Source organism: Leiobunum rupestre, chromosome 7 (genome assembly GCF_980474605.1).
Source record: "Leiobunum rupestre chromosome 7, qqLeiRupe1.1.hap1, whole genome shotgun sequence".
Lineage (NCBI taxonomy): Eukaryota > Metazoa > Arthropoda > Arachnida > Opiliones > Sclerosomatidae > Leiobunum > Leiobunum rupestre.
In genome coordinates this window covers 16,697,259-16,711,428 of record NC_143390.1, presented here as the reverse complement: position 1 = coordinate 16,711,428, position 14,170 = coordinate 16,697,259, and the positions used below count along the sequence as shown (strand labels likewise).

Here is a 14,170-nt window from a genome sequence, read left to right as displayed (position 1 = left end):
CTAACAAAATTGTCTGAAAAATAAAGAACCCTAGCCAATGATAAGCCACTATTGTAAAGCTTTATCCTATAAGTGCCATAAAGCCCCTTGTTTTATATGCCAGTGTACGAAATATATTTCGCGAACCGTTCGTTACTCTCCAAGACGTAATGATGTTATTTACGTCTTGGCGAGTAATTTTTTTTTTCGTTACGAAATATGCCCAAAAGGTGGCGCGCCCAACGTAAGGGATTTATTAAAAATGACGGAGATAAAAAAAAACAGAAGGGGGCGAGAAAACGTGCACGATTTCGTAGTAATTGTCGGAGGGGGAGGAAACTGTGGGGGGGATGATTGAGCAAAGGGCGCAGGCGCGAAGTTTGGCAGACTCGGAGGGTCAGCGAGCTTCTTGGGACGGTTCCAAATGCGAAGAGAGAGACTGAAGTTGTTGAGCCTCTCGAGGTTACAAGGTCAACGTTTTCCGTCGAGGTTATTCGAATTTAGCCTTGATCGGAAGACTTTTAATAACAGCCACGGCGATGGGCTCCACTAAGTACCTTCGACTCGTCGGTGGCCTCCGGACGCGCGGAGCGGTATTCGCGTATTAAAAAAACATACATTCAAGATAAATTTAAAAGTCAACGACGGTATGGTAAAATGTCATTATATTTCTCACAAATGGGAATAAATTAAATTTTTTTTGTTTCATTACGTAAAAGGTTTCTAGAAATTTTGGCTGGTTGGTTTTCACTTCGGCTAAAACTCCCTAACTTTCAAAAACCCGTTAGGCCTAGTACAATTTTTTTTGCGTCAAAGTGAAAACCTGCCATTAGGCTGTTTTATGTACGGGTTGACAATTTAACCTGATAGTTGGTTGAATAGTAATTACTTTCGGTTTTATTTACACTCTAGCCTGTGTTTATTTTTCATTTAGACGCGTAAGCTTATTTTTGATATGTAGGATTTGTTTTTCAGGAAAATGGTGAAACGCGTGATTCGGCAAAGTAGCGGGAAGGTATTGACATGTCTGTACGCCTTTCCCGCCTTTTAAAAATCGAGCACGTGTTAGAAAACGCTTGGCTATGGAAAAATCTCTCTCGATGAAATGGCGGGAAAAAATCATTAGGCTGCGAAGGGGGGGTTAGCGCCGAGAGAGAACGTCGCCGTATATTTATTTTGCCCCGTTTTGTTCCAGCTGACAGCGCTCCGCAGCCTTGAAAGAGCCACGGGGGCGTTCACCTTGAATTATCGCGCGTTGATTGGCTGCGCGTCTCCGTGACGTCGCCTCCGGTCTAGGGTCTTTCTCGTGTAAAAGGGAAGGCTGGCTCGTTTCGGTTAGTCTTCTTCCGAAGGAAACGCGTTGTTGGTCTTGTATCCAAGCGTTCTCCGTCAAAATAGCGCGTGTGTGGCGAGAGGAGAGACGAGTTTTTGCTTTCGACGCGTTGATTTGGCGCGATTTTGCTCTCCGCTCTGTGTTCGCGCCAAAAAACGGATAACGACGAGAAGCCTTTGGATAAACTTGTGCCGCGAATTTTGCAACGAAAGGAATACGTTTTAAAATCTAATTTTCGACGCGCTCCGAGTTGTTTTCGCTTTCGAAGTGGCCAACGTTTTAGGCCTATTCGAAATGGTGCCGCAGAACGGTGGGTTGGCCATGATGAGGCTCTCTTCCGACGACGACGATGACAGTCGCGGGGGATTCGACGAAGACCATACCGCCACCAACCCAGGCGCCCCTTTTGGCTCCCTGAAAGTGCAGGCCAATTCTAGGACACCGTACACGGACGCTACTCGTTGCAAAAAAGTGACGCACCACATCAAAAGACCCATGAACGCGTTCATGGTCTGGAGTCAAATCGAAAGGCGCAAGATATGCGAACAGCAACCGGAAATGCACAACGCCGAAATCTCCAAAAGGCTCGGCAAAAGGTGGAGGTTACTGACTGACCAAGAAAAAGAACCCTACATTGCCGAAGCCGAAAGGCTAAGGTTACTACACATGCGGGTAAGCCTCGATTTTCCACAAATATAAAGAATCCTATTTTTAAAACCCGAGAATGCGCGACGGCTAAAGGGGCAGGAGGACCAAGGTTAGGCCAGTGTCGTAGCCCGTTCTAAAATCATGCCCAACTGATTTTGCATTTCGCAAAATTTATCAAATGTCGTAATTACGAATTTGCGTCGCTAGACCCGGATAAGGGTGGGTTGTTGTCAAGACAATTGACATCGCGATCGAACGAGTTTTGTTACGCGTAGGCCTTAGTCATTCGGCTGAGGAACGCGTTTTCTTCTCTTTTAACTTGAAGAACAGTCTCTCTCTCCTAATTAGTGGTGTAATTTGATATTCGTCGAAATTGAAAGAGAGCAGTTCATTGCCAATGTTTCCCGAGGGTCATTACGATTTTAGAACTAGTTTAGAAATATTTTTGTTGAAGGCCAAAATAATAATAATGAGAGACTGCCAATGCCGCGCCGTTCGACAGATAAGGGAAAATTTCTTCTCGTTTTGCCACTTTTTTCTTCTCGCTTAAACTGAAAGAGGAAATGACGTAGTTCCCCCCTAGTTGACTCCCGAATGAGATATCCCAGTTGTTTTCAAATTTTCGTTTCCATCTCTTATCCTAAACTCATTTCCGGCAGAAGTGTGTTCTCCTGGTTGTCCAGTAATTTTGACACCGTTAAATAATTTTCTAGACTTTATAAAAGAATAAATTCACTCGAAAATTATTCCACAAACTCTTACTTTTCCGATTGTTCTTTTTCTCGTAAACCAACCTCTTTAACCAGGTTTTTTTCGCACTTACTAACCCTTTTCTTTGGTTCATTTCTTCGGAAAATTATATTAACTTTAATTAAAACGTAATTTGGCACGCTAATCGAAAGTAGGTGGGTAACCAAGCGTGTATATTTGAAATGACCAAATAACCGTGGTTTTTGTAACTAGTTATCTCCAGCTTAGCCCACTTTTCGAAGAGAAAAGATAATTTAGAGAGAGAAAAAATATTCGGTAGCTCTGGCCAAGGTTAGGTTAGGCTTTCAAGTGGCGGGCGAACAAAAAATAAACGCGTTTTGTTTACCAACAGTTCTGACACTGCGGTATCTTTTATCCCATAAATTTTGGCACTTTTGTTGGGCATGAAGCACTCTTATGAGAGTGATCTTGGCCTACTTGGCATCGAAACTTCAGAAAATGAGCGTTTTATTTATTTTTTGGCGTTTCTGAGAGTTTGGTCCTTCCTAAGGAAGAGGAGAGGAAGCAGCGAGCTCGGCGATGACATCTTGGAAGTAGACGAGACTATTTTTAACGTGGGCGTAATTTACTTTTCGGTCGTACATGGCTTTCGATGCGAGCAAAAAATGTTAATACTTTTTAAGTTGAGAATTTTACCTTCTGTGAAATTAATGGGTGGGTATTGATGCTTGTCAGTTCACCATCAATCAAGCTAACCTAAAATTGCGCTCCTCAATTTTTCAATAATTGGGGTTTGCTAAGAACAATGACTACGATTTAAGAAATAATAATTTTGACATTTTTATTTCGACAGAAATAATAGTATTGTCAAATTCCCGTTGAAAGTGAAATTAAAATTTTCGGGTCGAACCAAATTGTTTCCAAGATAAGAAATTTTGTAATATTGGGGAAAATCGGAATAAGCTTGAATGGTTCCGTTAGCAACGGCAATAATAATTCTGTAGTCTCGCTAATATTAGACAAGTGGTTTTGACATTTTGTCTTTTGGGATTGCAGGAATATCCGGATTACAAATACAGGCCGAGGAAGAAGGCCAAGCCCACGCCTAAGCAAGAACGACCACCTCGTTCGAACGGCGGCAATCAGACCAACGTCAAACACAAAACTTCAGCCAAGCCCACGAAGCACGTCAGGAGCCTGTTGGTCAGCAGGCCCATTCAACCGTCGACTGCCAGCGCTTTGTCGCATCGTCAAACTGTCCAGTCGAGCCACGTAGCTCCGTCCAACGTTGCCCCAGCGAACCGTCTCAAATTGAAGCTGACCATCGACCGTAAATTTCGCGAAAGTATTAGCCAAAGTAAGAGGGTGCCTTCCATAGCCACCCAGTTGACACCGCTGGCCAAAGTCCCTTGCAGTCCGGCCACGTCCGACGATGACCCTGGCTCGCCGGAAAGCGCCAACATTTCCTTCTACGAAGACGTCTGCAAGTACGGACGCGGGTCGACGGGTCCCGATTCCCCGGCTTCGTCCTCGTCGTCCAGCTCGTCTTCGGAGTCCTCGATCGTGTCGTCCAACGTGACCGGAAACGCCGATTTCGGAGACTTCGACACCTTCACCGAGACCATCCAAAATTGGACTGAAGAACTCAGTGCCGTACACCCTAATAACATTGTCATTAAGCAGGAACCGAAGGATGATTACGACTATCAAGAAACGACTAGCTCCCATTCGAGTTCCGGTTCCCATTTTGATTTCCCGGATTACACTACTCCCGAAGTTTCCGATATCATTGGCAGCGAATTTTTGGGATCGTACAGCATTGATTCCTTCATGGAAATCTAAAAATATTCGTGACTGAACTTAATCTATTTTCGTATTAGATTTGCGATCTCGTCGATTTTCAAGTCCCTCGAAAATGAGGACTCGCGAAAGGTTTTAAAAAAAGAAACAGTTACCACTCCTTTTAATCATTTTCCTCTATTTGACTTTTTCATTCGTTTATTGATTCCGCGGTTTTTAGGAACAGATGCGCCATCTGTGCGCGTACCCCGAAACTATTAAAGTAGTTTTTTGTTTCATTTCCCAAAACATTTTTGAATTTTTAAGTCTTTGTTTCTCTTGTTAACAACCAAATTTCGTTGATTTCTCAAATATTATTTGAAGTTTGTTAAGATCTTAAGTTTCGCGACGTCGTAATCGTACGAATTTAACTAGGGTATTATTAAAAAAACACACTTTTGTAAATATTTTTCTGCCAAATGGGTTAAAAGTTTTGAATCCCTACCCAGTCTACGTAAAAAAATGGGGAAAGAAACGTTTTTTTCCTGTATATTTGATAGTGAATAGTTAGCTATACTACGCTATGACACCATATATTATCGTTTTCGTATTTAAACTATCGAAACATATACCAATGTACCTAAACTGATAGTTTTTGTAATCGCAAACATTTAGACTTAGACATTATAGAATACAAGCGGTTAAAAAAATGTAAAAAAATTGCAAAACTTTTTGCCAAAAAAAATCAAAGGGTGTAAAAAAATATCAGTTTGATATTTAATCGAAATAATAGCAAAAAAATTGTATTTTTTCACGTTTTATACTAACAAATTAGTATAAATGTAGGGGCCATGATTAACCTGTTCGTGTCCATCTCCTAATTGTAATATAGTAATACCGCTCTCATCAATTTTTTTTTTTATAATTATGAGAGAATTGTACTGAATTAATAATGAGAAAAAGAAATTTTAAACTGTTCCATATCGCGTTTTTGGTTTTATTTAAATCCTCGAAATACCTCAGTAGTTAATTGTACCAAATAAATTTGGTCGAAGAAATTATAGTTAAGCGTATTTAATTTAAATTCAATTTCTTGTCCAAATACATTTTGGATAAGATCTTATAAAAAACTAATCTATTTCAACCATTTCGTTTATTTGAAAAGAAATAACGAAAACTGCCAATAACCAGTTCTATTTATTACGACCGATAGTTTAGTTAAAAATGATCGAAGCGGTTTTTTCCTAGATGGTCTTTAAAGTCCGTGTGTTTGAGTTTTTGCGTTGAAAGCGTTTAAAACATTCTCAAGTGGTATTTTTTGTATAGTTACACCGAGAATTACTTTAAGCGCGCGTACGGTTGTAGTCAAGATTGTCTATTTTGTATTTATGTTGGCAAACAATAGCCAATAGTACCTACTCCTCACATGATGTAAATTCTTGTGTATAAAAATGTTTTATATTTTACAATTCGTTTTTAATTATTGTACGTAAGCTAAAATAAGTAAAACTAACTCTTGCGAAGGAATCCCTATAATTCTTTTGGGAATCCTTTTTGATTCAACAATTGATCGTAGAAGTTAAGACAGATTTCTATTACTGGTTGCTTTGGTATGTCCGAAGATTGGATAAAGTTAGATACAATTTTAATACAATGGTTCTAGTTAATTATAAAACTTTTGATTTATTGTCAAGACTTCATTCAAGTTAATGTTCCTGTAAACTTAAGCTAAAGTGAGGGCATATTATTGTCATGATTATTAATATCTTGAAAGATAAAATCATTATTTAATGTTAGAAGTTTATTATAATATCAGATCTACATTCTCAAAATAAAAGGGTTTACATGGATATTTTATGTAATTTAATAATTAATGCTATAATAATTTAGGGGTGAGGGTCTTTCCAATTATCCTGTCTAACAGGAGGAGGGTTATGTAATTTGTGTACTAAAGAGTACACAAATTACTATTTTACAAATTATTGCTTCGATAATTTTACTCCATTTACACAATGGTAAACTATTGGGGCCTCTGATTGGTATGAGCAGCAATAACAAATTCGTCTGCTGTGTAATTCTGCTAATTCAACGAAATAATTATTTTTTAATTATTCCTAAAAACATTTAGGTTACACCAAGAATGTATTTATTTATACTCAGGGAGAATGAATATGTCGAGATTATTTTTAGCGTTTCTCCAATTCTACCCGTTGGGCCCCCGGTATGCTCCTCCGCTTTAATAAAATCAAATAATACTGCAATCTCATTGGTTCTTAAAAATTACGTTTTTCGAGGCGATTAACGCTGCTGCGAGGACGCAAAAAATAAGACCGCCTCCTTTTTTCCTCCCCCCCCCCCTTAGCGTGACGTTGTTAGGGCCTCAACGTGTCCGTCGATAGTTTTGACATATTCATTCAGATCATTCTCCCTGAGTATAAATAAATACATTCTTGGTTACACTTTGATATCATTTTTAAAATCTCTAAAAACTAATAAATTCCCGCCTATTTTAACTATTATAAAAATTCTTATTAAATTTTATATATGGAAATTATGGATAAAAACGGGCTTTTTCTCTAAGAATTTATTTCATATTCTTTAAAATTCTTATGAACTTTTCATACGTTTGTTTAACCTAGGAGCAACAAACACAAGGAGAAAGCAGCTAGCCTTTAAACACGCGAACACAGTATTGTGTACAAATTTCATTGGACGAACCTTTATGCTGAGCGTTTTACGGAAAGGGGAAAGACAATTTCCGAATTTTACCCTTCCGACGGTAGCAGCATGGATTAAATAACTTTAAGGTTATTTAATCCATGGTAGCAGGCTAGCCAGTGAAAATTGTACGCAGAAAAATCCACGACATTTTGACGGGTTGCGTTCTCCTTGAATGTGTTTGTTGCTCCTACGTTTAACAAACCTTTCGTAAATTATAATTTTTTTAATATTATTGCTAATCAATTGCTAACCATTCTTTCCCTTCAGGAATCGGATACTTTTCACCTAGTATGACGAAGGTGAACTTAGAATTTGACGTTCGGATTTCCGGTTTATATAACCAGAAAAAGACGAATTTTCCAAGAAAACTGTTTCCCGATGATCGACATGGAAGAATTTATATTTGGTTTGCCTGTGCTGTGATCGAAGTAAAACGTAACTTTACGTAAGTATTGCGTGCACGGTTAGGCACACCATCGACCGGATGTAATTTGTCGTTGGGCCAAAGTTGGCAACGTTTGCTGAATCGGCTGGACCTATGGGCTCGTTCCTGAGCCGGCTGGCACGGGCTTAAGTAACGACCTTCCGCTCCTGATACTTGATAAAAGGCTAACCGCTTTTTTTAAATTCTATATAGATGGGAATGCCATTGCGGGAGAAAATGTGGTCATATTATTGATACGTACCTTGATGGATGTCTTAGTCTGGCAAAGGTTTCATTCAAATATTGTATTCTTATGTTCCTCTGACAATAGAAATAATTCTAATATCTATCTTATTATCCTATTTTAACTATTTATTTCAGGATGTTATTGGAAATCCTTTGATTTTGGCCCCTCAATCAGCAGCAAAATAATTTCACGCTGGTGTCCATATGAAGAGTAAATCAAATATCGTACAATGAGAATTCATTATTATAGATGCCAACGTTTTTGTTTCATCCATTCCTCACTAACTTAAAAGGTAATTTTTTATTTATGTATGGTGCAGTGGCGTAGCCAGGGGGGGGGGCACAGGGGGCACATGCCCCCCCCCCCGAAACGTATGGTCGTACGTACAAATATTTTTATTTTTTTACTTTTTTTTCAATGGTGTGCTCCCCCCCCCCCGAAACAAAATCCTGGCTACGCTACTGGTATGGTGAGTGTCATATGTCTTGTATATCTGCAATTAAGGGAGTTCACTTAGCTTTCCACTTCTTAGTTATAACAAGAATGTATTGAAGTTACTAAGAATATTGGACTACAGGATTCTGATTCCCATCCTCGCAGCCTTTGTAGCTTAAATTCGTCTGCTTTCCCATCTAAGTTTGCTATATGGTATAACATTGAATGCCCCTTAAATGCAGACAAACTTTCTCCACAAAAGCTGTGAGGATGGTACCAGGGGTTAATGCTATGGTGAAATATTCTTAGTAACATCATATGTAACATAATTACTCATAAGTATGCCTCTGTATAACATTTAAATTGAAAAAAATTCAATGAGGCCTTGTTTCACGCGGAACATACATTAAGCGGACCCAAAAAGGCTAAAATGCTTATAATCCTTGCGCTATTGAAAAGGTTACCATGGAAACAAAATCTCGTGATCGCGAGACACGAGCTAAACTTGACTTGGGCAAAGCCAGAAACGCGCGAGGAATTCTCACTAACTTCCGTTTCCAATCAGTAAAGTTGATTACGCGTATTTCGTCACGGAATTGTAAGTGACGTAAGTTACGTCATATCCCGTGAACAAGGTTTCATTAACGAAAATACTTTTATGGCATACTTATGAGTGATTATGTTACGTATGGTAACATCAATATATTCTTGGTTATAATAGTTCAAAATCTTCAATTAAATCTAAATTATATTAATTATTTATTTTGGCGTACATAATGTTTCTTAGAATTCAATAGGCGCTTAAATAAATCCGCCTCCCTAAAAACGCCAAAAAGTAATATTTCTGAGAGCCAGGACCTGCAAAGACTGTTTATACAGTGCTTGTTGAAATAATGAATACTTTTCACCTGTAAACAGAACGTCGTGTTTTTGTTCAGCCTTATTATGTCTAAAAAAGTACCTGGTTAAAAAAGAACACTTGTTGCATACCGTACAAGTATAAGTGTATAATATTGTTACAAAAATGTGACACTTCCTATTCTTCACGTACAAAAGTTTTACTGAGAGCTATTCACAAGACAGACTGTATTACGGGCTTCGTCACCGTTTTGCGTCCGCTCGTTACCGCGCCACTCTTAGCCTTTGACAGCGCCTCACTAGGTGGAGATTTAACTCTTGTGATGGCGTCACTCCGTTACTAGCTCTTAAGTAAAATATTCCCCTTAGTGATAAACTTATGAACAATATTATAGACTTATGGTATAGGTGGCTTTCGGAAATATTACTTTTTGGCAATTTCCTTGAAGGTATTTTATTGAAGCGTCTATTGGAGCTGACTATTCGCCAAATTAAATTATAAAGAAATGTACTTTATATTGAATTGGCTTTTGAGTTTATATGTATAGCAGGTAAACAAATATCTAAGGGAATAGCTTGTCAGCTTGACAATGTTCGTAAAACGTCTTTTGTGTGCGACACATAAATGTCAGATGTCATAAGCGGAAAGGCTTATTTTTTGGTTTATCAAAGATGTGATAATTTACCTACTTATACGCACTCTCGCCAGCTGAATTTCCTCACATAGGTAGCTTTTAGTTCTTTTATTAAAAAGAGATGGCGATGGAGTCTATCGCGACGCGTGCTACGAGCTATTCCAATCTCACTTCAATCTTTATTGCGAAAGTCGAAGCTTAGAGTAAAAGTATATGTGGGAAGGAATGAACTATATGCCCCAAAGAGTTAGAAATCAGTCACTCCAGGGGGCTGAAAATCCTCTCTCCGCTACCTTTGGCTGTACAGCGTAGTTAGAGAAACCTCCGCTACTCTCATTGCCGCTACTATCTAATGGAAAAAATTTGAAAGAAAATAAGTAGTCCCGAACTCGACGCTAACACTAATTTTGAGCTTGCGAGAGTGCGTTTAACACTCAAGCACTTGTGCAAACATCTCCATGTTAATTTACGTAGGAAAACCACCCATTTTCAGTTTATTTTTAGGATTATTTAAGAACGCGACAAAAATAAATCTACGTCTTTTACATTTTAAAAATTTCAAATTTCCATATTACTGGGCACAGGATTAACAATCTAAAACCCTTTTATATAAATTAGCATGGATTATTTTGCTTGCGAGCTGAATTGAAGAGTCCGTAAATTGCGAGGTCGTTGTTACACCTTGGATAAGCGTAGCTTCTATTATTAATCCAAGGTTACACAAATTTTGAATTTTAAAAGAAACGAATGCGGAATTTCCCAACACGTAACGGAGCTTGAATCCGTTCACGTAATTAGGTGGTTACTTTTATCTTGTTCTGGAACCAAAGGTGTACGGTACACCTTTTACGCTATATTAAACTATTCGGTTGTTCTGGTGAAGGTAATTACTCTACACCTTGAAGGACAGAGTATTACTTTTTACTCCTGCTCAAAATTCTTCCGCGTATCCAGAATAGGCGCTTAAATAAATACTCCTCTCAGGGAATCGCCAAGAAGTAATATTTCCGAGAGCCAGGACCCGCAAGGTATTGTTTATATAGTGCTTGCTACCTGGTTATAAGGGAACGCCATGGGGAACGCTTGTTGCTGCCGTCAAGGTGAAACATTTCCATTATTTTAACAAGCACTATATAAACAATGACTTACAGGTCCTAGTTCTCGGAAATATTACTTCTTGGCGATTTCCATACTACTTTGCACGGGATTACCAATCTAAAAGCTAAAACACTTTTATATAAATTAGCATGGATTATTTTGCTTGCGAGCGGAATTGAAGAGTCCGTAAATTGCGAGGTTGTTGTTACACCTTGGATAAGCGTAGCTTCTATTATTAATCCAAGGCAGGAATCCATACCTCTACTGGGAATGCTTATCGCGGTAGATTTCCGTCTCCATGTGGCAAACCGTTTTTTTTGACGTCACTATGTTAACTTAACAAGCAACAACGTGAGAGGGGAGCGCGCGCACAGGAGAAAGTATTTCTCTCGTAGGCGGGGACAAAGCCGTCAGAGTGATCTTACCATACGCATTACGGCAGGATAAGCATCCAAGTAGAGGTATGGATTCCTGTCCAAGGTTACACAAATTTGGAATTTTAGCAGAAACAATTGCCGAATTTTCCAAAACGTAAGGGACCTCGATTTAAACTATTCGCTTGTTCTGCTGGAGGTAATTACTCTACACCGTAAAGGTTAGAGAATTACTCCTGCTCATAAAATCGTCTGCTTATCCAGAATGTATCTGGTATAATGGCCTAAGCTATTTTCCACCACAGAATCGGAGTAAAACGACGTCATAGGGTCACTCTTTTTACTGAGGGGTCTGACCGAGGGGTAAGACGGTCCGCCCCTCGGTTCTTACCGTACTCTGAAATCTCAAAACAAAAGAAAAGTATCCACCTCCTATAGACGCTTCAATAAATTATCCTTCCAAGAAATCGCCAAGGAGTAATATTTCCGTGAGCAAGTCACTGTTTATATAGTGCTTGTTAAAATATTGGAAAATTTTCACCTGTAGTGTATGACATCATAGACTCTTTAGATAGACACCGCTAGGTGGCGCGTATAGTAGAGGCAGTCAACGAGATAGATAGGAAACGAGAAGTTAGTTAGTTCGGTACTACGACACAAGCGTCATGCATCATTTCATATTATGTATATATTCATCAATGTAATAAATCAGTTATATCCATATACGTTAAAGCTCATTCCGTAAATATACAAGAACTAAACACAAAAATGGCGACGGGGATAAAGGAAACAAGCTTTTCCACGGAAGAGGTAGTGCAATAACAAAACATCAAGGAAGGTAACAAGGCATTGGATAATCAAGCGAGAAATAGGCTTTGGCTTAGGTGACAGGCAACGTAACGGAACGTCGAGAAGAAAAGGACGCCATTTTCGAATATTCTAGAAGAAATTCACTGCGCAGATCCGCAACTCGTAAGCCTCGCCGGGACGCCATATTGCTTTTTCAAGCTCAAAATTTAAGCCTAACCAACCTGACATCATGCCAACTTACGGACATTTAGAGAAATATAACTCGCATGAAGAATCATGGATATCATATACGGAACGGATGGAACAGTATTTTATTGCAAATGAAATAGATGAACCAGGTAGAAGAAAAGTGATCCTACTATCTTGTGTTGGAGCAGAGACATGGAATTTTAAGGAATACTCTCTTGCCAGAAAAACCTATCGATAAGACTTTTGATGAATTAGTAGAGATACTGAAGAAACGTTTTAACCCTGTACCATCAGAAGCAGCTCAGAGACTGAAGTTTAGAAACAGACAACGTCAAGCCAATGAAACATTAACCATCTATGTTGCAGAACTACGAAAGTTATCTGAATATTGTAATTACGGAACAGAATTAGACAACATGATAAGAGACATGGTCGTTGCCGGTATCCAGGATGAACGTACTCAGATCCGATTATTGGAGGAAGAAGCATTAACGCTCGACAAAGCATTAACCATAGCTCAGGCAATGGAAGCTGCCACAAGGGATTCTAGAGAAATGAATGCAGTTAATGGTGGAGGAAATAACAAAGAGAACATCAATAAGATTTATGGCCGATCGCATACCTATCGAAATAGGCAAACGAGATCGCATCACGATAGGAATGAGATTCCACAGCCACGTACAAATAGATTTCAACAGCGGAATTCAGCAGAGAACAATCAGTGTAACAGATGTAATAATACTGATCACGGTTCATCTGCATGTCCATACTTGCAATCCATATGCAGACATTGTCAAAAGAAAGGACATTTAGAACGTGCTTGCTTTCAGAAAGGAAACTAATGCTGGACGAGCAAGATCTCGAAGTACCAGACATCGTGGTTACCAAAGAAGAGCACCTCAGCGAGGAGGAAATACTCACGCTAGCACTCATTACATGGCACCGAGTGAAGACATTGTGTCTGATTACCAATTGTACCATATTATTACAGACAAGACAACTCCTATGGTGGAAGACTCAGTCGAGGAGGAAAATGAGGATAACAATAATGCCAATAGCCGTCAAACTCAAGCATTTACTGACGAATACCATGATAGAGTGAATGTAGTCGTACGTGACATTAAAAGTGATTCAGATATACCAGAACCTTGGATGGTCTTTTGTAAAGTTAATGGAAGAGACATTGAATTCGAGATGGATTCCGGATCGGCTTTCACGTTGATCTCAGAACAGTTTGCCACGACAATACCAAACCTAAAAGAACTAGAAGACTTTCACATCACTCTAGGAGATTTTCATGGGAAGACCTTACAAGTTAAAGGGCGAACCACTGTCAAGGCACAATATGAAGGTAGATCAGCTGAGTTACCGTTGGTCATATATCAAGGCAATGGTGGACGGAAATGGATTCAAACATTGAAGATATATCCTAAGTGGGTGTTGAAGGATAGACCCCACCTCAAGACAGTTGCACACTTAAATAGCGCAAACACAACCTTGACGGCAATACTAGAGAAGAATGAAGCAGTGTTCTCTAGTGGTTCTGGAAAATCACTGGGCTATAAAGTACATTTGTACAGGAAGAAAGATAGTCAACCAGTATTTTGTAGAGCTCGAAGTATGCCATTCGCAATGAAGACTAAAGTGGAAGCTGAGTTAAAGCGATTAGAGGAGGAAGGACTTATCACTAGTATTCCTCACTCAGAATTTGCCGCACCAATAGTGACAGTTATGAAGACTGATGGGACTGTTAGACTGTGTGGAGACTTTTCGATAACAGCGAATCCAAATATCGACATTGAACAATACCCTATGCCCAAACCTGAAGCCATATTTTCAAATTTAGCCGGATGCAAAGTCTTCAGTAGATTGGATATGAAAGAGGCTTATAGCCAGCTTGAATTGGATGATGTATCCAAAGAATTGGTA

The 14,170-nt window shown here is 39.1% G+C and overlaps 1 protein-coding gene across 2 annotated transcripts; it reads left to right on the top strand.

Moving 5' to 3' along the window:
* The first annotated feature begins 425 nt into the window (after positions 1-425).
* LOC149934909 (transcription factor Sox-11-B-like) lies at positions 426-5,919 on the top strand. 2 transcript variants are annotated; one of them, XM_090181271.1, is made up of 3 exons: positions 426-626; positions 955-1,984; positions 3,728-5,919. In XM_090181271.1, the coding sequence occupies exons 2-3, from the start codon at positions 1,607-1,609 to the stop codon at positions 4,511-4,513; spliced, it is 1,164 nt and encodes a 387-aa protein (XP_090037397.1). In that variant the 5' UTR covers positions 426-626; positions 955-1,606; the 3' UTR covers positions 4,514-5,919. The 2 variants fall into 2 exon arrangements, with proteins under 2 accessions (XP_090037397.1, XP_090037396.1); XM_090181270.1 differs by having other exon boundaries at positions 426-631.
* The last annotated feature ends 8,251 nt before the right edge of the window (positions 5,920-14,170 follow it).

What these genes read in the sequence shown, in the direction of transcription:
- LOC149934909 (XM_090181271.1), top strand. Translation starts at nt 1,607, where the DNA reads ATGGTGCCGCAGAACGGTGGGTTGGCCATGATGAGGCTCTCTTCCGAC. An exon ending in TAAGGTTACTACACATGCGG is followed by an intron (nt 1,985 to 3,727) that starts GTAAGCCTCGAT and finishes TTGGGATTGCAG; the next exon opens with GAATATCCGGATTACAAATA.